We start from the raw sequence: 22,483 nt of genomic DNA, 5'->3' as shown, positions 1-22,483 counted from the left end.
GAGGACCCATGTAGGAACTAAGTCCTTGCCAGTGAGAACCACAAAAGCAGGCTATATGGCATATGGCATCTGAGGCCCTGTTTATTCTCACGGAACATTGTCAGAAGCCCTGGGGACCCAGCAGCTCCCCTGGTCTGCTGTTCTAGCCTCCCCTTCGGAGTGTACTAGAAGCTGAACAGCTGTCTCTTATCTTCACTCTTGAGACTCTAGCCACAGAGCCCAAAGTTCTGCTTTCAGGAGGAGGCACCTCTTGCACCACCACTCCCCGCCCCCACCCTGGTCCAAATTCCAGTCAGTCTAAAGCTGGAGTCCCATGGCACAGGCCTGGTATCTTTAGCTGAACGCTCAACCTTGCCAGGGCATAAGTAACGGCAGGGTTACACTAGGACCAACGGGCCCCTCCAGACCTCGCTGCCACAGACAGCCCACGTGTGGACTCGTCCCTCAGGCCTTCCCTTCTTCCAGTGGAGGTAGCCGAGGGGGTCCTTGGGGCTATAGAGAGGAGATGGACAGGAGCTTATCTCTGAGTCTCTCCAGAAGCAGCAGAGCCCTCACTGCCAGCTCCCTGCAGTCCTCGTCCACATCCTTCTCAGCCACATCTGCCAAAGGAGGAAGGAGGAAAGAAGAGGTGAGTGACGTGGTGGGCCAGCGAGTCAATTCTTCTCCTGCACCTGCCAGGCTTCTCACAGCGAAGCCCTCGAGCTCCCCCAGGCAAGGGACCGGGAAGATCAGTAGGCCAGGTCCAGAGCTGACTGGGATAAAACCATCAGACAAGTCAACCTAGGGAGCTCCAGCACATGAGCCTGAGGAGATCCTGCCCTGCCCAAGATGGCTGACAATGAAGCCTTCTGTGACTAGCCATGGGAAACAAAACAGTAGGACTCTGTCTGGCCAGCAGTCCCATGGAAGCCACAGTTTGACACTATCAGGGCCAGTCGCAAAGGCTCATGGGAAGCTGGATGTTCTTTCCAGTGGGTCCAGGGAGCCTGTCAAAGGGTCCAGGCTGAGGAGTCAGAGTCTGCAGCTGACTTCTTTTTTAACTCAAGTCAGGGTTTCTCAGTGTAGCCCTGGAACTCACTCTGTAGACCAGGCTGGCCTCGAACTCACAGAGATCTGCCTACCTCTGCCTCCTGACTGCTGGGCTCAAAGACATGCGCCACCATCACCCGGCTGCAGCTGACCTCTTAAAACAATATTTAGAGGTGAGAGACAAAGAGCAGCAAATACTGCAGAGCGGCTGTGTGGGGCTCCCGTGCTGTCCCTGCTTCCACACAACCAGGCTGGACTGTAAGTCTTGTTTTCTTTTTTTTGGGGGGGGGGAAGGTTGGTTTTGTTTATTGGTTTGGTTTTTTTTGTTGTTGTCGTTGTTTTTATTTTTATTTTTTTTGAGGGGGGAAGGTTGGTTTTGTTTATTGGTTTGGTTTTTTTTGTTGTTGTTGTTTTTATTTTTATTTTTTGGGGGGGGGTGTTGAGACAGGGTTCCTGTGTAGCTTTGGTCCCTATCCTGGAACTCACTCAGTAGACCAGGCTGGTCTCGAATTCACAGAGATCCTCCTGCCTCTGCCTACCAAGCACTGGGATTAAAGGTGTGCACCACCACCACCTGGCTAAAATCTTTTTTAAAAACAGGTCTCAGTATGTAACCCTGGCTGGCCTAATACTCAAGAGTGTAGACCAGGCTAGCCCTGAACTTAGAGCGCTCTGCCTGCCTCTGTGTCCCAAGTGCTGGGGGTTTAAAGGCTTACACTATTATGTCTAGCTTTGGATCTGAGAGCCATCTGAGTTGTCTCTGTGGGATCCTTGTGATAATCCCCAAGGGAACAGGATCAAGATCGCCTCCTTGATCCCCACACTCATGTCATCACACTTCTCAGAGCTAACGCAGGACACACCCACTCAGACTCAACCACTCCACACACCAGTGACATTTTCCAGCCCAGACACTCACCTGCCAACCATGATCTGGCTTCTAGCAGCTCATCTGGCAGGTCTCCTAATAGCCGCTCTGTGGGTACACTGAGGAGAACAGAGGAAACAGCAGACAGCAAGCCCCGGCGCACGTAACTACCAATCAAGAGGGTGTGGAAAGGTGAGAAAAGACTCTGTGAAAGGAGCCTCCTCCAGCTAGCCTATGGGAAGGCCCGCCCACATGTACCAGTCACTCCAGCTAGCCTATGGGAAGGCCCGCCCACATGTACCTGTCACTCCAGCTAGCCTATGGGAAGGCCCGCCCACATGTACCAGTCACTCCAGCCCTGTCTGAGACCCCCCCAGGCCTGATTAGCCACTTCTCGTTAGGAAACGGTAGGCATGCTGCCTGGGAGACCCTGTGTTTCCCTTAGCCCCATGGGCCACTCACGTGTCCACGTGGAAGCGAAGGGCCCACACAAACTCCAACAAGGCCTTACCCATAGGCACAGCCACCTGGAAGTCAGCAGAGGGGAGGCTGGTGAGGCGTCTGCTGTGTGAATTCCCCACACTTGGACCAAAGGTAGGATCCCACTGTGTCAGCGCTCGCCTGACAGGAGGGGTGTGTGCAATGCCTGGTGCAGCTTTGCACCCACCTGCCCCTAGGGCCAAAGTGGGAAGGATACATTCTGAGGGTGCAGGGCTCCTGCCCTACTCACAGGTGGGAGATGAACACGCTACACAGAGCCCGGGTCCTGTTCTGTGGACACTGGTGATTATCCCTGCAGCCACCCTGCTATGAAGCTATGTGGCAGGGCTTTCAGCTCCCATTTCCCAACTCACTGTGGTGTTAACAGCCAGGTACATCAGGGATGCTAAGGTGTGGGCCAGTCTTCCAAGTACCAACTGATCATCTCCTAAGAGGTCGAAGGTCACCAGAGGCCTACAACATAGAGCTGAGTGGATAGGGCAGTCCCAGCACCTAATGGTTGGCTGAGAAGAGCCCAGAAAAAGGGCTACCGACAGAAACCCAAACCCTTGAAGGCTCACATGGCCTTCCTTCCACCTTCACACCAGGGACCAGTGTGGCAGAGTACAGCCACAAGGTGAGGCATTTTCAAATGTCTCAGCATACTGTATGCTGCCAGGCACAAATCAGGCCCCGAGTCAAGGTCACAGTCTGTGCTGTCACCCAAACCTCACAGGCTGCACAGCAGGCCAGGCAGCACTGGCAGCAGCACCTTCGTAAGTCCAGGGCCAGCGCAGAGAGCCGGTGATGATTGTGCCCTCAGCACAGAACTGAATAGCAAAGGGGCCTTCCCAATGTCTCACAGCGTTTAAGTCAAGCTCATAAAAGAAGCCAAGCCCACATTCTTGCCCTGTTGTGCCACAATCACTGTCCACGGAGGTGTGTCTAAAGTCCCAGAAAACTCACCTGTCAAAGTGCTGAAGGAGGGGGAAGAAGAAGTAACCAGCCACAGAGTTGAATTCATTGGGGCCACCTGATAGCTCCCTCCGAGGACAGCCCTGCCAAACACAGCATCGGTCAAGGCGCAAGGCTACTCCCCTGGTGCAACCATGCAGCCCCCTCAGGCTTGCCCTGGCCTCCCTGGGTTTTATGGCCCTGTGGAAAGGGCTGAGTCTGTCTCAGGCCACTGTGGTCTGACGGCAGAGTCCCAAACCACACATCAACTACTCAGAGCTATACTCCTCACTAGGGGAAGTCCTGGGCATTGTGACAAGCTAAACAGCCTGGTCTCCAGCCCGGAGCTGAACCCAACTATCTCCAGACATCACCACAGTCATTTTCTTTGTTTCTGAGCAGCACTCCTGAGCTCTTTCCACTTCCCCGTTTTAAAATCGTGCTGGTCTGATGTGCCTCAGTTTATAGATAAACTCTTGCTCTAACTCAGCACTGCACTGACCCTGCCCATGACGGGGTTCCCTTCAGCCAGACAACACCTACAGGAATCCAACTGCTCATGCTGCCACCCACAAAACAAAAGCCCCATGCCGACAAGGACCTGAACAGCGTCCTGCTGACCTTGGAGAACCTCCGGGTCTTGCTTTTGATCCGCTCCTCCACAATCACCTGCCAGTTGGGAGCCACAGCATTGCCAGGCTGAGAAATAGCTAGTGCTGGTGAACACAAAGTGCCAGAACCAGGGGGACCGTGCTGGGAAAGCCTCTGGAGGCTCCGTGGCCGAGATAGTGCCTGGGCAGCCAGAACAAGAACCTAGAAGAGAGAGAGATGGATGGCAGAGAGGTTCAGGGTACTCACTGCCCTTGCTGAGGACTCAGGCTTGGTTTCCAACACCCACACATCCTTTTCTGGTTTCCACAGACACTGTACACACATGGTGCACTAACATATGTACAAACAAAACATCCACACGCATAAAATAAAAACTAAAATGTGGCCGGGCGGTGGTGGCGCACGCCTTTAATCCCAGCACTTGGGAGGCAGAGGCAGGCGGATCTCTGTGAGTTCGAGGCCAGCCTGGTCTACAAGAGCTAGTGCCAGGACAGGCACCAAAAACTACAGAGAAACCCTGTCTCAAAAATCAAAAAAAAAAAAACTAAAATGTTTAAAAAGACTCAGGACAGTATGTGGTTCTGGGAAAGGATGCTCTTCTAAAAATGGAGTAGCAGCCAAGTACCCACAAAGCTTTGCAGCCCTGTTAAAGGAGCTGGGTCCCTATCCCAAGTACTCATGATCTGAGCTTCCTGCAGGGGACAGGAGGCGGGAAGAGTGCTCCCTCACAATGAATGGCTGGACCAATGTACTGTACTTTTCCTCAAACTCACCAAATTTCACCCCTACCTTGCTCCCTTCCCCAAGGAACTGAGCTTCACGGGAAGAGGAATAGAGAAAGGGAATAAAATGAAGGCTGCACTTGCCACATGCGGAAGACTGTTAGCAGCACCATATGCAGCAAAGGAAGCCTGTTACAAAGGCCACTCGGCTGCCTGTTCTGCTTATGTGAAGCATTCAGAACAGGTAAATCCAGACAGAGAGCAGAACGGTAGGGAGAAGGGTTGGGCAGTGGATGTTATTGTGACCGCACAGGGTAATGGTGATGTTCTGGAACGAGGTGATACAGCAGAGCTGGATTAGAGACATGAATTTTTTGCCAGGCCCATAGACACACGGTCTATTATCCTAGCTACTCAGGAAGCTAAGACAGAAAGATCAAGTTCAAAGCCAGCCTGGGCAACTTAGGAATTCCCTTTTTCAAAATAAAAGGCAAAAAGAAAACCTGGGAGCCAGAGAGATGGCTCAGCTGCTAAGAGTCCTTATTGCTCTTGCAGAAGACCCAGGTTCTGTTCCCAGCACCCAAGTAACAGCTTGTAACTCTTCTGACCTCCATGGGCTCCTGCATGCACATGGTCACATATATCCACTCAAGCACACATACATACACATGAGACAGGGTTTCTCTGTGAAACAATCCTGACTGTCCTGGAACTCACTTTGTAGACCAGGCTGGCTCCAAAGTCACCGAGATCTGCCTGCCTCTGCCTCCCGAATGCTGGGATTAAAGGCGTGCACCATTACCGCCTGTAATTTTTTTTTTTATTAAAAGGCAATGGTGTAGTTGTGCATGCTTTTAATTCCAGCACTTGGGAAACACAGGTTGAACTCTGTGAGTTCAAGGCCAACTAGGGCTATACAGTGAGACCCTCTCTCAAAAAATAAAAATAAATAAATAAATAAATAAAGAGAGGAAGGAAAAGAAAATGCAGAGGGCTGAGGGTACAGTTCAGAGATGACAGCTTGTCTAGCATGCATGATCCCAGGACCACAAAAATGGTGTTTGCTGTCTTATTTATTGTGGTAATAGATAAAATTTTACCATTCTATGTATTCTTGTAAATACGCATGGATTCAGATGCAGTCAGAGGTCGGTACTGTGTGTCGTGTCCAGCTGTTCTCACCCTAACCTTGAGGCAGAGTCCCTCACTGAGCCTGGAGCTCCCCACCTCAGCTGCTGGCCAACGAGCTATACGGATTCTCCTTTCTCTGCCACCTAGTGCTGGGTTTGCAGGACACACCATCATCACATGCAGCACTGTATGAACGCCGGGTGTCTAAACTCAGGCCTCAGTGTTTGTTCAGCAAGCACTTTATGGACTGAGTCATCTCCTCAACCTTCAAGGCACCCACTCTTTAAGAGTTCAGAGGCTGCCAGGTGTTATGGTACAACTTTAATCCTAGCACTCAGGAGACAGAGGCAGGCGGATCTGAGTTCCAGGCCAGCCAGAGCTGAAGGGTGAGACCCTTGAGTTCAGTTGCCCTGAGCACGGGATCACCACTGGGAACTCTCATTACCAGAACTTTCCGTCTCCTGAAACACCAATCCCTGGGCCCTGGGCCCTGGCCCTGTCAACCACCTCTCGGCACTATCTCTGAGAATGCACCATTATAGATAGTTAACTACCCGACAGCCTTGCCACACACAGTCCTTTTATACAAGATTTTAAGGGCTGTCTGTGCTTAGCAGGTACCAGAACTTGTTAACAGCGGGACCACACTCAACCACACAGGGTTTGTTTCTCCTGTAATGAAAAATTTCATGTTGTATAAAAACATACCAATATAATTGTTATCCAAAATACATAAACAAGGATGGTAAGAGTTAGTGGTCAAGATTGCCTAGTGCTTTTGTAGGGGACTGGAGTTCAGTCCCCAGCACCTGTGCTGGGTGGCTCTCAACCAGCTGTAACTCCAACCCCAAGGAATCCAGCGCCCTCTTCTGTCCTCTACAGGCACTGCACACAGTATTCAATACTCAGACACATGCATATGCATATACACATGAACACAAAGAAAAAACACAGAAACAGGGCTAACAAGATGATTCAGGAGGTAGGTGCACACACGCGTGCGCACACACGCACACACACACATACACACAATAATAAATAAAAACTCTTTTAAAGCCACACAAACAAAAGAAAATACTGTCACCAGCTCTCAGCCCCATACTGGTGAACCTGTTGTCAGCAGACAGAAGTGCCTTTCACATCCCTGTTGGGGAAGGCCACTTGTTTGTTCCCAGCTGCCCAAACCACAAAATAATCACACAGAAACTATATTATTTGCAATATTATTTGGCTAATAACTTCAGCATGTTTCTGTCTTACTCTTATATCTTAAATTAACCCATTCTATTAATCTGTGTATCACCACGTGGGTGTGGCTTACCGGTAAGGTTCCTGCGAGTCTGTCTCTGGCGGAGGCTACATGGCTTCTTCCTGACTCCGCCTACTCTCTCCTCCTCTATCTGATTGGAACTCCCACCTTGCCCTATTCTGCTAAGCCACTGGCCAAAACAGATTCATTCATTAACCAATGAAAGCAACAAATAGGCAGAAGGACTTCCCACACCACATCCCACCAAGGAAGCTTGGGGTGACCTTTGTCCACAGTCCCTATAAGTCAACTTCCTAACTTAAGGCAACCTGGGCCTGACAGGAACAGGGGTCTAAGTCACTTACATCCAGGATGTCCATGCGTTGCCGGAGGCTATAGTTCAGGCCATAGAACTGTGAGGTCAGATACTTGGCTACCTAAGGAGGCAAAGGAGAAACCACTATGCTAAGGCTCCAAGATTAACCAAGGGCCCAACCTGGGCACAGAACGGGGCCACCAGGGCAATTTCTGATGCTCCTGGTCTGATTGGGTCGTGCTAGGACTTACCTGCTCGGGGTCTGTGACTGTGACAGCCACCAGAGCTCTCTGGCGCAGTTGTTCAAAGTCGGCCATGCAGGTCTTCTCTTCCAGGTGCAGTAGCACCTTGGCCAGCTCCACGCTCACCTGCACAGGGCCAGGAATCAGGATGCCTTCAGCCCCATATGTCCAATTAACAATCCAGTGCCACTCTCTAAGATCTAGGATACAGCCAGGTGGTGGTGACGCACACCCTTAATCCCAGCACTTGGGAGGCAGAGGCAGGTTGGATCTCAGTGAGTTCAAGGTCAGCCTGGTCTACAAAGCAAGTTCCAGGACAGCCAAGACTGTTGTTACACAGAGAAACCCTATCTCAAAAAACTAAAAAAACAAATAACAACAACAACAAAAAGAATGCTGGGCAGTGGTGGCGCCTTTAATCCCAGCACTCGGGAGGCAGAGGGAGGAGGATCCCTGTGAATTCGAGGCAGCCTGGTCTACAGAGCTAGTTCCAGGACAGCCTCCAAAGCTACAGAGAAACCAGGTCTCAGGGGAAAAGAAAAAAGATAGATCTAGGATGCAGATGCTACAAGGAGACCTGCCCCTGCCACTCCAGGATTCCCCAGCCTCACTCCCGCTCCCATTCCCCACACCTGCCCCCCATTACCCAGCCACATCCTCTTACTGCTCACCTCCCGCGTGGCCTCGGGGCTCCTGTAAACCAGGCCCTCAAGCACCGTTAGGGCTCCCTCCCAGCGTTCCACGTCCTCAGATGTGGTCAAGGCTGCACAGAACCCAGACAAGCCTTGATTAAGTCTCAGCACTGACCCTGACTCCAGTGTACCCAGAGTGTCAAAATGAGGCCGGACAGGTAGCTCTAGGACAAGGTGAAGTGGGGCCACGGCCAGGTATCTCTCCAAACAAAGTATTGTGGGGTAAGCACGGTGATTTGACCCTAAAACCCACCTTCCACACAGTCTCGGATATACAGGGGCTCCTTGCTGCTCTTCAGCTCTTTGTCCCCGGACATATCATAGGGAATGAACTCATCATCGCTGTAATAAGAAAAGCAGACAGGATCTGTCCATCCCCAGTGAGGATTCAGGTGCCCCTTTGTTTTAGACTCCTCAAGGGTAAGACCCTGAAGATACTAGAATTCCCTCCCGAGAGCCCAACGCTTGTAGGAGATGCCATGTGGAAGAGCAGATGGCACTGCCTCGGATGAGCAAGTGGGGAGTGAACTAGGAGCACCTTGCGTATGATCGGCCTCCTCCACACGTGAACAGAGGGCCACCTCAGCCAACCCTAGACCCACAGAGGCCAAGGAACCCAGCCCTACCTGTCGAGCTCTGAGTCAGAGCCCTGCGGCTGAGCTGAGGGCACATCACTGGCCACTGTCTTTTCAGGTGTCTCTACAGGGGTCTCCATGGCAACTGGAGCCAGGGATGGGCCTCTAGGAAACAAGAAACAGCAAGGGTCACCCAGGTTAGCCTAGCACACCACACAGCCCATAAAGTTTCTATTATTTGCCCATGTCTCCTCTAACTTTTGTCGGAAGGATTCAGGATGGGGACTGGGAATATGGAGACCCTCACCCTGTCTCCAAGGAGCAGGCACCCGCAGGCTGGGGTGTGGCCAAGGCCAGCATCTCACGGCTCATCTCGTCATCTTCATACTGTTGCAGATACACTGGAGTCAGTGAGGCCCATGGCCGTGGATGCCACCTCAGCCAGCCCTCCTCACATGCCACTCCATCTCGGTTAGCAGCCTGGCCTCAGATAGCCAGTCACCTTTTCTAAAGCAGCTTCTGAATGTCCATCTCAAGCTAAGTACAGTGCTAGATGTGCTGAGCCTAGGAGCCTCTCCCTCCTTCAGGATTTAGAGACCCCTGACTGCTGACGTACCCACATCTATAGACTCACAGTTAAGCCATGCGGCGCCCAACACAATCAAGGCCCATACTGTCCAACCTGGTAGTGCCCATGCCAATCAGTGGTCAGTAGAGAATACGCCCCCTATGCACTCCCAGTCCAGAGCAGCCCTACTGTCCACAGGGCTCAGTGCACCCAGGACCAGCAGACCAACCCCAGGCGGTGGCCCCTTCACCCGTCTAACCAATCCGGGAACACATCTTGGGGAATACGTTGTCACAGACTTGGCCCTGACCACGTACAGACCCACTTCTGCCACCACCCACAGGAGCTGGAGTGCTCCACACACTGAGCCCTGGCCCTCCACCACAGGATACTCCTCGATCCTAGACCCCCGAAGAGCGAAGAACTAGAGGAGCAGGTCTATCAGCAGGGGAGCCCCAGAGCCCCGTTACCTGGAGGACATAGATAAGAGAGCCTGCTCACTTGGAATTTCAGCTGAGGCCCCTCAGGATGGATCCTGGAGCTGATGACCTCGGCCACAATCATGCCCAAGCGACGCACAGGGGGCAGGCTGCTGTCGAGGCGGCACTTCACACCCGCCATCATGCTGGCCAGCAACTCTTAAAGCAGCAGACACGAGTCCTGAAGGGCTCCTCAGAGTGTCAGGGGGCGGGGTGTGCCCACACCACGGCCTGCTTACCATCCCGGATGTCCTGCAGCTCCGAAGCCCCGAGGTGCGCCAGGCAGACCAGGATGGCCTTACTGATGTAGTGTTGCTGCTCCAGGGGCGCGTGACGGACAGCACTGCTGTTGCCCCATGTCTCTAGCAGCTCCTTAAGCACCTGGCAACCAGCAGAGCCTCAGCCTGTCCAGGCAGCTGCAACCCTACCCACAGCCACCCAAGTCTCAGGTCAGGGTCCACAGCTCTCCCAAGGGGTTTAAGCATAAATGAAGCTGGACCCCAGCCTTCCCATTAGAAGACACTCCCTCTATTGTCTTTCTCCCAGGACCACATGAGCTTAGTGGGTCAAGGGGTACTTACCTGTATGAGGAGTGGCCGCCGCTGACTGTCTATAGCCAGGTACCCCAGCAGGCTCTGCAGCATGGGTGTCTACAACAAAAGTGGGTGCTGTCTACCAGGCAGGGACTGCTCCCCGCCTGCCCTACAGGGACCTTCGGAGTTGAAGAAGAGGAATAGGATGGACGGAGCTGCCAAGCTCCAGCCTCCCACAAAACCAGAGAGCCAGCTTCCCTCCCCGGCTTACTGCCTCAACACCGCCAGTTTCAGCTAATAATCGCTCTACTTTCCATTTCAGTGAGTTATTTGCCAAATGTAGGCTTCCTGGCTCTCATGATAGAGGATACTTCAATGCTGGCCTCTCAGCCCAGATGCACGACAGCATCCTGTGTCCCACTGCAGCTCTCTGGGCTGCTTCTTTTTGTAAGACCTGGAGTCCTGTCTCATTATTTCTATCGTGTGTGTGTGTGTGTGTGTGTGTGCGCGCGTGCGCGTGCGCACGTACGCTACAGAGTCCAGAAGAGTGTTAGGTTCCATGGAATATCTATGAGTTTGAGACCAGCCTGGTCTACAAAGTGACAGAGTGAGTTCCAGGACAGCCAAGGCTACACAGAGAAACCCTGTCTCAAAACAACAACAACAACAAAAACAAACAAACAAACAAAAACCCTCCATCTCCATTCCCAATATTCCTCATTCCTTTCCCTCTCTCTGCCTCCTACTTTCAAATCATGGTATAAGCTCTCAGCTGTTCCGGCCACCATGCCTTAGCTCTGCCATCATGGACTCTAATTAGCCTTCTGAAACCATAAGCCCAAATTAAATGCTTCTTTTATAAGTTGCTTTGGTCATGGTGTCTTATCATAGCAATAGAAAAGTAACTAAGACAGCTGGGCTTAAACTCAGGTCCTCTTGCTTGTACGTCAAGAGCAACTCTTCTAGCCCCATCAGTTACCCTCTTTCACAACTATTTCTCTCTCCTTCTTTCCTTCCTTCCTTCCTTTTACAACTATTTCTAAGTCCACAGCCTTGTCATGCAGGAGTGACTGCATAAAGTTCTCTTTGGCCCTTGCATCATCCTACTGACTGGCTTATGGTCTGACTTTAGAACAGAGCATTGGATTCAGGAATAGACAGTTTGGGTGTTCATTCATCAGAAGTCTGGGGGACCATCTCTGCCTGTTCACCTAGAACTGCGTCGCCCACCTGCCCTCTTGGAGGATGGCTCAGGTGTTAGGTGGCTCCATCCCTTCTTGTGTACACTGCTGCTGTGCCCAGCTGCCCACTCACATTGCTTGGAGAACTCTCCAGGGCTCCTGTCCGAGCTCCACTACATGTAGTAGGTGAGAGACACTTCAGTCTCCCCCTGGCTCCTGTGCACAGGAGCCAGAGAGTCCAACTAGTTCATCTCTGCTCAGACTCCCACCCAACCAGCCTGGCCTTACCATCCATCCTCTTGCTCTCTGGCCACTAGGGGGACCCACTGCCAGCTCAGGCCAGTCTGGACAGCCAATCAACTAGCTCAGTGGTGGATATTCCAGTTCTCAGGGGCCTCCAGCCCACCCAGACAGATCCTCAGAGCCAGACCTTCTCCAAGCCATCCTCCTGCCTGACTGCCCCCTGGTGCCAGCACCTGCTGTGTCACCCTGTGTATTAACTTCCTGCGTGGGCAGCATCTGCTCCCTTTCCTGTAATGAACTTAGGATGAGGAGGGACCGGGCTCTTCTGTCCACAGTGGATGCTCAGTACCCAAGGTAAAGCCCAGCTTACAAAGAAACACTGAATGAGAAGGTGAGCAAGAGGATATCGTGGGCCCCACCCTTGCCCGTCCTCTGCTGTTTTCCACTCTACATGTGTCCCACTCCTCATCCTCCCTTGCTCTGACCTATGGCCAGCTCTGAGTCAGTGCTCCAAGGCACATGGACAGCAGCAGTCACGGATGAGGCACACAACCTCTGGGGTCCTGATGCACAGAATGGAGGTGGTAGGGGCACCATCCTGGGTAGTATGGGGAACCAGAGATATGTGACATGTTCACTCGGTACCTGGGATGCTGCAGAGCTCAGAAATGGCCAGAGGGCCTAACCATTTTGCTGACATCTCCTAGGTAACTGCTGTCTACCCGCACTTATGTCATTTTGATTTCCTGTGGTGCTGAGGGTAGACAGAATACAGCGCCATGCCTGCGGTGCTGAGGGTAGACAGAATACGGCACCATGCCTGCGGTGCTGAGGGTAAACAGAATACAGTGCCATGTCTGCGGTGCTGAGGGTAGACAGAATATAACACCATGCCTGCGGTGCTGAGGGTAGACAGAATACAGCGCCATGCCTGCGGTGCTAAGGATAGACAGAATACAGCGCCATGCCTGCGGTGCTGAGGGTAGACAGAATATAACACCATGCCTGCTGAGCGCACACTGCTCTTTTCACCTCCTTTTCTTCCTTTTTAGGGTCATTGAGAGAGGGTCAGGCTGGACTCTAACTTGCTCTGTAGCTGGAGATGGGCAATGACCTCCTGATGTTCTGTCTCCACCACTCAATATGCCTAGCCCCCCTTACTCTTTCTTTCTTTCTTTCTTTCTTCCTTTCTTTCTTTTTCTTTTTTTTTTTTGAGTCAAGATCTTACTATGTAGACCAGACTGATTCAAGTGCCTCCACCTTTGGAATGCTGAGATTAAAAGAGTGTGTCATGCACCCAGTTCCCCTTACTCCATATTTAGTAGCAATTCTTCCTGGGACTTGGAAGGTCTGCAGGCCCTACCCTGCCTGGTTTCTCACCGTGTGCTGGTACTGCAGGAACAGAAGTTTCCGAGTTATCACGAACTGCGCTTTCTTGTTCTTCACCACCAGACTCCCCAGCAGCCGGGACAAGACTTCAGGCCTGTGGGGCAGGTGTGGGAAGTGGCTTCAAAGGGAAGGATAAGGAAAAGCAAACAGGTGCCCTGTGTCCAGCCACCTGCTCACTCTAGAGTTTGGCCGAGCCCTTCCATGACCTGAGTTGGTCCTTAATCTTTCCTCTTCCCAGAATGAATGTGAACACCCATGGAAAGCCTAGACCTCATATCAGAGCTGACAGGACCAACCCAAAATGGGGGTCCTTCCCTGCTCTGCCAAAGCCAAGGATGAATGCTTCTCTAGGGCAGGGCAGCACACCTTTGCTGTTAAGGGCCAGAAGTATACTCTTAGGTTTACTCTCCAAAGCAGTCAACTCTGGGAGTGGCTGAAAAGAGCCCTAGACAAATGTGTAAATGAATGGGCATAGCAACCTGCCTAATAAAACTTAACTAAAGTTACAAAAACCTACCAGTCTGACTTGGCCCATAACAACAATTTGCAGAACCCCAAGCTAGACTACTTCCTTCAGAAAGGAAGATTGTTGCCATCTGCCTCAGCCACATGGATAGATACAGCGGGGTTCCTCCTCACTCATTACTTCTTTTTATTACATGTATTTGTGTGTGTGATTGCATGTGTGTGTATCCATATGTGTGTATGTCTCGATATGTATATGTCTCTGTGTGTGTCTGTGTATGTATGTCTATGTTTGTCTATGTCTGTATGTGCATCTGTGTGTGTCTCTCTGCATGTGTCTCTGTGTATATCTGTGTGTGTGTGTGTGTATGTGTATCTCTGTGTCTCTGTGTCTGTGTGCATATGCATGTGATATCATACATACCATGGAAGTCAAGAGAACTTGGAAGAACTGGTTCTCTCCTTCCTCTCCTCTGAAACTCAGCCTTGATAGCAAGTGACTGTACCTGCTGAGCCATCTCACCAGCCCTGGTTGTTATATCAAATCCCACACAAAGGCCTGCATGGTAGCACCCACTTTTAATCCCAGAACTTGTTGGGCAGAGATAGCCAGCCTAGTTTACAAAGCAAGTTCAGGTCAGCCAGGAATCATAGTGAGATTCTGTTTTTGGGGGTTTTTTTATATATATTTTTTATGGTTTATTTAACTTTATTTTATGTGCATTGGTGTGAAGGTGTCAGATCCCCTGAAAATGGATCTTCAGACAGTTGTGAGCTGCCATGTGGGTGCTGGGAATTGAACCCGGGTCCTCTGCAAGAGCAGTCAGTACTCTTAACCACTGAGCCATCTCTCCAGCCCCCGAGATTCTGTTTTAAAGAAAGGAAAACAATTCCACATAAAGTCATGAAGGCCAGGGCTGTGAATATGATTCCATAGGTAAAGTGCCTGCTGGACAGCATGAGGCCCTGAGTTTGATCCCCAGAACCACTAGAAAAAGCCAGGCATGGTGGCACATACCTGTATACACAGAACCTGAAAGGGTCCCTGGGACTCAGTGAGTCCAAGTTCAGTGAGAAAATCTGTATCAAAAACGAGATAGACAGCTCTTGAGTATAGCCACCTGAGATTGACCCCTGGTTTTCATATGGATGTGCACACGTATCTACACATGCACTAGCATGCACACACATAAAAATTTTTAATTTTTAAAAAAATTTAAAGAGACACAAAGGGGCTGGAGAGATGGCTCAAAGGTTAAGAGCATTGCCTGCTCTTCCAAAGGTTCTGAGTTCAATTCCCAGCAACCATATGGTGGCTCACAACCATCTGTAATGGGGTCTGGTGCCCTCTTCTGGCCTGAAGGCATATACACACAGACAGAATATTGTATACATAATAAATAAATAAATATTTAAAAAAAAAAAAAAAAGAGACACAAAGGCTTGGAAAGAAGGAGGGGACCCCTAAAATTTTGAGAAAGCAAACCTATATAAACTGACATATGGCTTTAGCACAGGAAATAGGTACACAGAAGACAGTCCAAAGGACAAACAAGATTCAGAACCTAAAGTGAGCCTGACATTCATAGTGCATGCCTGTAATTCCAACACCTGGGTGGCTGAGACAGAGAGATCAAGAGTTCAAGTCCATCTTCAACCACACAGCATGTCTGAGGTCAACTCGAAACAAAACAAACAAGGAACCCACGAAACTCTAGGTGGTGCTCTGCAGACGGCCCCATGGGCCTCGCAGGACAGAGCCCGGAGTTTATGAGGAAGCTATTACAAGCACACCGGGATACCACCATGAACAAGCAAGGGACATCGGTGAACAATTCACACCCACACCTACAACCAAAGAACGCAAGGTCAACGCTGAGTGCTGCTCTGAGCAGAGAGGGATGCTGGGAGCAGCTAGCACTGCGCTCCGAGCATTCAGCCAGTCCAGCAGGCCTGCTCCCACCAACAACTCATAGTCACCTCCACACACACAAAGATGAATAGACAGAAGTGGCCTGGGATCTGTCAGACGCAAAGCTAACACAGCTCAGTGAACGTCACAGGGGTCGGAGAGTACCCACATCAAAGAACAAGCAATGGGATCCTGGTGAAGGAAGGATGACAGGTACAAGATGGGGGTTGGGCTCACAGCCAATGACCAGTCTGAAAATGCAATGCTGAGGCAGGGATGGACCACCCAAACTGTATAGGACATGGACTCTAGTACCGCTCCCAGGAGAGCAGCACAGAAAATGGCAGCGATGGTGGCATCTACCCTGACATCCTGAGAAACACTGGCTGGGAGAGGACCTGGCTGCTTACCTGGGAGTGGCCTCTACAAGTCCCGTCAGTACAGCCTCCACTGCCCGGTCAGGAACTTGCTCCACCAGCCGCCAGCACACCCGCTGCCACAGACAGCTCTCCTGGGTGAGCCTTGTCAGTTGGGGCACCAGCACGCCCAGAATCTCTTCTGCGGGGACACAGAGGCCCTAAGTTTCAGGAGTCACCCTCAGCCAGGGGGCAACAGGAGTGCCCAATGTCCACAGCCCCATAAGCTCACAGGCATGGGCAAGCCCAGGGTCAGACCCAAGTGAGGAAACCCCACTGAGGGCAAGGGTCAACTGACATGTCACTGTATGGGGACATACACTGTACATCCTGTACATGATTCTCACCCTCCTCCAAGGGTGGGGAGGATATCGGGGACCACTCACTTTTTCTCCCTTGGATGCAGACCTTCCCCAAGACTCGAGACACAAAGGAGACAGAGCAGTCTAGACCACCTGGAATGAAAAGCAAGATCTGACTACAAATGAGGTCAGCAGGAAAAACATGAGGACATCTGACTAAGGATACAGACCTTGTGCTTAACAGCCAGATCAGCCACGGAAACTCCAGCTATTTGGGATGAATGTGCATATCTAACATGGGAGGAAACCTAACTGGAGCTGTTTTTAGCTTGAAAATCTAGTAATAATATACTTTAAAAGCATCACATACATCATCTCAACCAGCAAAATGACTCTGCCTACAGCACTGAAGAGGCACCAGAGGGGTCCTGGCCTAGGAGCCAACTACAGAAGCAGAACAGGGCTCTGGGGAGGCTAAAGACACGGCAGCGGCCACTGGCTACAAGGTCTCCCTCCTTGGCGAAGAAGGAGCCATGAGAAGGTCAAGAACAAGGAGGAGATGGGGTGGCAGTCTCCCACTAGTAGAGCTGAGATGATAGCACCTTCCAGAAAACAGACATGGACCCAGACACACGGTGACCTAAGGACAAGTACTTAAGAGCCTGCAAGGACGGAATCCAAAGCAAACCAAGACAAAACAAAACAGACCAGGAATTGGTTGCTGGAAAAATCTAGAGACGACGACAACAGAGGCTTGGGCCTAGTAGAAACCATGCAGAAATCTAGCGGCCCAGCTTCCTCTAGAGTCACATGGGTAAGGGACACAGGAGCCGTCAGGGTGCTGGGTTGAGCCCATGGAAGCAAACCAAAGTGGAAACTCAGCTAGGAGCAGGCTGAAAGACTGCAGTCAGTCAGAGTAGCTGCAGTTAAGCTGAGGTATGGCTCAGACTGGAGTGTGCACCACGGCGGACACAAGAAGAAAGAGCCAAGGTTCAAGCCAGTCAGTCACTGGCCTGTATCTAACAGCTCACTAACCAGGAATCACAATGACTCTTCCCCAATACTCTCTCTCAAGGTATATACCCAAGAAAGCCAGTTGGAATGTCCCAGAGAAGGCAGAGCTAACCATGGACCCCCCATAGGGCTGTCGTCCCCATAGTGCCAGACAAACATGTAAAGCATATGCCCTCAGATCCAAGAGCAGTCAATACACAGTGGGCACTCAAAACCACCACCACCGGAGGCACGGACATCAGACTCGAGTAAGCAAGAAAGTGGACCTCAGCAAAGAAGAAAGGGCAGCTTCTAGGCCATAAAAGTGAATGGGTAGGGAAAGCAGGTCTCAATCTGGTGACTTTGCCTAACATCAACTAAGAACTAAAGGAACCTAGGGTCAGACCCAACTCCCCCAAAACAAAAGCCAAAAGAGAGATGGAACTCCACCAGGCGGTGAACCTGTCTGAACCAGGGCGGCGTCTAAGCTACCTGACAGCCCCACCTTGACTCGTAAGGCCCCACAGGCTTTCAGAGTCTTACTTCAAGGGGAGGGAGAAAATAAAGGCCTAGAGAGATGCTGGGGCAGGGTGCTCACCTTGGAGAAAGCTCACAACTGCCTTCAGTGCTTGCAGAACCTCCTGGCCAAGCAGAGGGAAGTAGTTCTGGGGGAAAAACGGAGTCAGGTTGTCCTGCTGGAGACGGTTGCCCAGGTGGTCAGGCAAGCCCACCACCTTGCTGAGCAGCGTCTCCTGGACTAGGAGGAAGCTGGGCTTCGTCTGTGGGCGACACTGCTCCTCCATGAGGGCTGCCAGTCTGCCCTTGTTCAGAAACGTCTCCAGCAGCCGAGCCATCTTCATCAGACGGAAGCTAGGGCTAAAGAGTAGCAAGAGTATGGGGCAGAGCCCTCGGTCTCCTCTATCCTAGTGTCCCCATAAGAATCAGTCACAGAGGGCTGGAGAGATGGCTCAGAGGTTAGGAGCACTGACTGATCTTCCGGAGGTCCTGAGTTCAATTCCCAGCAACCACATGGTGGCTCACAACCATCTGTAATGAGATATGGTGCCCTCTTCTGGCCTGCAGGCATACAAGGAGGCTGAACACTGTGTACACAATAAATAAATAAATCTTGAAAAAAAAAAAAAAGAATCAGTCCCAGAGTCAGGGAGATGGCCCTGAAAGCCTGAGAACCTAAGTTTGATCCCCAAACCCACATAAAAAAGCCAGCTGAGGCAAGCACAGTGACACACGCCTTTAATGCCGGCATACAAGAGGAGGAAGCCAACCTGGTCTACATAGTGAGTTCAAGGGACAGTCAGAACTACAAAGTGAGACTCTGTCTCAACTCCTCCAATGCTCCCCACCAAAGAAGAAAAATAGGCGAGGTGACAAGTGCTTGGAGTCCCAGCTCTGGGAACACAGAGACAAGTGGACCCCTGGGACTCCCTTGCCAGAGGTCCTGGTAGGTAAGACCCCCATCTCAAGAAACAAGAGGCTGGGCGTGGTCGTGCCTTTCATTCCTGCACTCTGGAGGCAGAGGGAGGAGAATCTTTGAGAGTTCAAGTCTGGTCTAAAAGTTCCAGGACAGCCAGAGCTGCATACTAGAGAAAGACTTTATCTCAAAAAGACCAAAAAACAAAATAAAAAAATTAGTCCCAACAACTTCATAAGTATTTAAGTTTGAATTCATCAGCTGAAGAAAATACTTAATTCCACGGCTAAATAGCCAGTTACTAGCAGGCTGCCCCCTGGGCCCTGGACAGACACCACTGTTTCTTCCTGTGCCTGCTTGGGTCACAGCAGTGGTTGTTTGGAGATGTTATTTCGTGTGTGGGTATGTCTGTGTACTTCATGTGTGCACTGCCTGTGGGGAGGAGGGCTTCAGATCCCCTGGAACCGAGTTACAGACGGTTGTGAGCAGCCTTTGTGGGTGCTGATAACTCAGCCCAGGTTCTCTGGAAAAGCAACCAGTATTCTTAACCTCGGAGCCACCTCTCCAGTCCCCACCACAGCAGATTCTCAAAACCCAGCTTCTCAAAGCCACTGCATCCTCCCAAGTCACTTGACTGGATGTAGAACCCAGGACTAGGGGTCCATGGCAGCAATATGGCAGCTAGACATTTAAAAACCTGAAATTATTGGGTGGTGGTGGCACGTCTTTAATCCCAGCACTAGGGAGACAGAGACAGGTGGATCTCTGTGAGTTCAAGGCCAGCCTGGTCTACAGAGCAAGTTCCAAGGACAGTCAGAGCTACACAGAGAAACCCCATCTCGAAAAACTAGAAAAAATAAATAAATAAAACCCCAAAACGTCCTGTGATGATCATAAGAGTGCTATAAAATAAAGGGTAGGGGCGGGCGGTGGTGGCGCACGCCTTTAATCCCAGCACTCGGGAGGCAGAGGCAGGCGAATCTCTGTTCGAGACCAGCCTGGTCTACAAGAGCTAGTTCCAGGACAGGCTCCAAAGATGCAGAGAAACCCTGTCTCGGAAAAACCAGATAGATGATAGATAGATAGATAGATAGATAGATAGATAGATAGATAGATAGATAAAAGTAAAAAAAAAATAAATAAAAGAAGGGTAGGTCCAGAAGAGGATAGCGAGTGACCAGCTCCCTTTCTGGTGTCAGCTGGGGGTGATGGAGACCCTCTGAATCGCTAATTTGCTCCTGCTATCTGCAATGTGGACCCTGTTCTTCCTTCCAGCCTCCAGCCTCCAACAAGAAGGAGTGAGGCCAGGCTAAGACGCAGGGGACCTTCTCCTTTCAGAGTTGAGCACAGCTACACTCAGTTCCAAGGCATTAGGTTCCTTCTCAGAACTTAGGCGCCCTGTTGCTCACCCAGCAGTGCTCTCGATGGCCTCCATCAGCACCAGGAAGGCTTGGTCTGGGGGGCCGTCCAGGAAGAAGCTCTCCCAAAGCTGCTCCAGCTGGCCGTCGGGGGATAGCTCCAGCCAACCTGGACTCAGCTTGCTGACCAGACATCTGAGAACGGCTGAGAAGTGGATGGTGGTAAACTCCTCCTTCTCAGGGAGAGCTGGATCCTCGGTTCCACCCAGGTACCGCTTCAGGGTCCCCAGGGTGGAGAGAATGTGACCCACATCCTCTGAGGATGAAAGAGTGTGAATGGCTTCTTGTACGGTGAGTCGGACAGCAGACAGTGCTGGGTCCATCTTGCAAGGCAGGGCTGAGGGACCCAGAAAAGCAGGGTAAGAATCTCAGGAATTCTTCCCGTAGCACCCACGAAGGACTCGGCTAAGGATAGAGGAGGCTTGGCTCCAAATCCAAGAAATGCCACCAGCCCTCTTTTGCGCTCCCTGGCGCCTCACGCGGTCCCTGCCTTCGGGTTCCCCGCTTTCCGGGTGACGGTCTGCCAAGGCTTGTGCCCGTTAGGGAGAGCACCGGTACCCCGGGGGCTGTCTCCTCTGTCAAGCTCGCTGGTACTTGGATGAATGAGTGGCTCACCAGGCTGCAGCAACTACAACCCCAGCGTCTGCAGCTCCAGGTGATCACCCAGCCTTCTAAACACAAGGCCCTGGGCTAGCACGGAAGCCGGCCATCCCGGAGGGCCATCACCACCAGTGCAGACCCAAGCGGACCAACCACTCCTAGAGGATTCCTCCGGCCCCAAGGCTTCAGAGCCACGGCCGCGTGCTCCCTCCAGCGCGCCGCTGATTCGCCACGGCACCGGGACCACGCGTCCCGTTCAGTGTCAGCCGAGGGTAGCAGTGAGTTCGAGTCTCCAGAACTCGCGTGGAACTAGCAAGGATATTAGTTTCTGGATCGGATGCCTACGGGGAGCTCGGGACGAATCCGCTCAGCGCCGGCGCGCTGGTGACCGCAGCACCTGCGCCTGCGCAAGAGGAGGCGTGGCCTAAGAACCTGGGGCGGGCAAGGCCTGAGGGCTGGACTGGGGTGGGAGTGCCCGCCCTTTCCCTTCCCGCCCGCCCCTTCCCTTCTCTGATGCTGGCTGTTTTCCCTAATTCTGGAGCCGCCCTCCCAGCATCCTGTCCACCTGGCTCGCTTGGATCCTGTGACTTTCCACCGTACAGCTGGGCTTCTGAGGACGACACTAACCCTCAGTTGGGGCTGTCAGGGAAACGAGAATAAGGAAGCCAAGAAGAGCAAACCTAGACAAATTGCGATGCTGATGCATGTGGTGGGCACACAAGGGTGCATTGTTTACGAACCCACAAACCGCTTGTAAACTACCTTATATGAAATATCACTGACTGAGTAGCCTCCCAAGGGTCCTGGCTGCCGCCTGCCTGAACATTGCAGTATGAAACAATCCTTCACGGCAGAACTTCTCTTGACCATCCGGACCGGAAGATATGCTGAGGCAGCAACCTTTCAGCGGGACTGAGTGTGGGTGGAAATCTGGGCAATACGTACGCATTCAACAGCATCAGGCAAATTTACCCTTCCTGGGAAGGAAAATGGAGAACTAAAGTCCCCATTCGGGACACAGCAGTTCAGAACGCTTTCTGGGGCCTGGGGCGATATCTCAGAGCTTAAAAATACTTGCTGCTCTTGCGGAGGTCACAGGTTCGGTTCCCAAAACCCAGGGAGGTGTTGCTAATCACCTAGCCTGTTTTTTATCTGTTTGCTCTACACAGATAAAAACTGTGGATAGTCAAAGAGAAGTTTTTTTTAAAAAAAAATCTATCTTTTCTCATTTTACATACCAATTCCAATACCCACTCCTTCTCTTCCTCCTGTCCCCTCCACCTTCCCCGATCCCCAATCCCACCCCCCAGCAACTCCTCAGAGAGGGTAAGTCTTCCCATGGGGAGTCAATAAAGCCTATCACATTACTTTAAGGAAGATCAAGGCCCTCCCCACTATATCTAGGCTGAGCAAGATTATCCCTCTAAAAAGAATGGGCTCAAAATAGCCAATACACGCACTAGGGATAAATCATGGTCTCACTGCCAGTGGCCCCCTAGTCTGCCTAACTGTTCAGCTTTCCCCCACATTCAGAGGGCCTAGTTTGGTCCTATGATGGGTCCCTCACTGTCAGGTCAGAGTTTGTGGGCTCCCATTATCTCAGGTAAGTTGTTTCAGTGGGTGAACCCATCATGGTCTTGACCCCTTTGCTCATATTCTCACTCCTCCCACTCTTCAACTGG

The 22,483-nt window shown here is 51.5% G+C and overlaps 1 protein-coding gene across 2 annotated transcripts; it reads right to left on the bottom strand.

Annotated features, from left to right (window-relative positions):
- Positions 1–56: 56 nt before the first annotated feature.
- Telo2 (telomere maintenance 2) lies at positions 57–21,200 on the bottom strand. Of its 2 annotated transcripts, none has more exons than XM_048436173.3 (21): positions 20,817–21,200; positions 20,193–20,538; positions 17,950–18,227; positions 16,443–16,511; positions 16,051–16,198; positions 13,255–13,357; positions 10,499–10,567; positions 10,157–10,298; positions 9,940–10,076; positions 9,178–9,257; positions 8,922–9,035; positions 8,549–8,637; positions 8,275–8,366; positions 7,613–7,729; positions 7,411–7,482; positions 3,953–4,144; positions 3,344–3,435; positions 2,752–2,851; positions 2,360–2,424; positions 1,949–2,064; positions 57–599 (listed from the first exon to the last, which is right to left on the bottom strand). In XM_048436173.3, exons 2-21 carry the CDS (start codon positions 20,522–20,524, stop codon positions 493–495), a joined length of 2,514 nt encoding a protein of 837 aa, XP_048292130.3. In that variant the 5' UTR covers positions 20,525–20,538; positions 20,817–21,200; the 3' UTR covers positions 57–492. The 2 variants fall into 2 exon arrangements, with proteins under 2 accessions (XP_048292130.3, XP_048292131.3); XM_048436174.3 differs by having other exon boundaries at positions 20,955–21,200.
- Positions 21,201–22,483: the final 1,283 nt, after the last annotated feature.

Source organism: Myodes glareolus, chromosome 9 (assembly GCF_982192425.1).
Source record: "Myodes glareolus chromosome 9, mMyoGla1.1, whole genome shotgun sequence".
NCBI classification, from domain to species: domain Eukaryota; kingdom Metazoa; phylum Chordata; class Mammalia; order Rodentia; family Cricetidae; genus Myodes; species Myodes glareolus.
The sequence above is the reverse complement of the archived record's forward strand: the minus strand, read 5'-3'. Positions and strand labels throughout refer to the sequence as shown.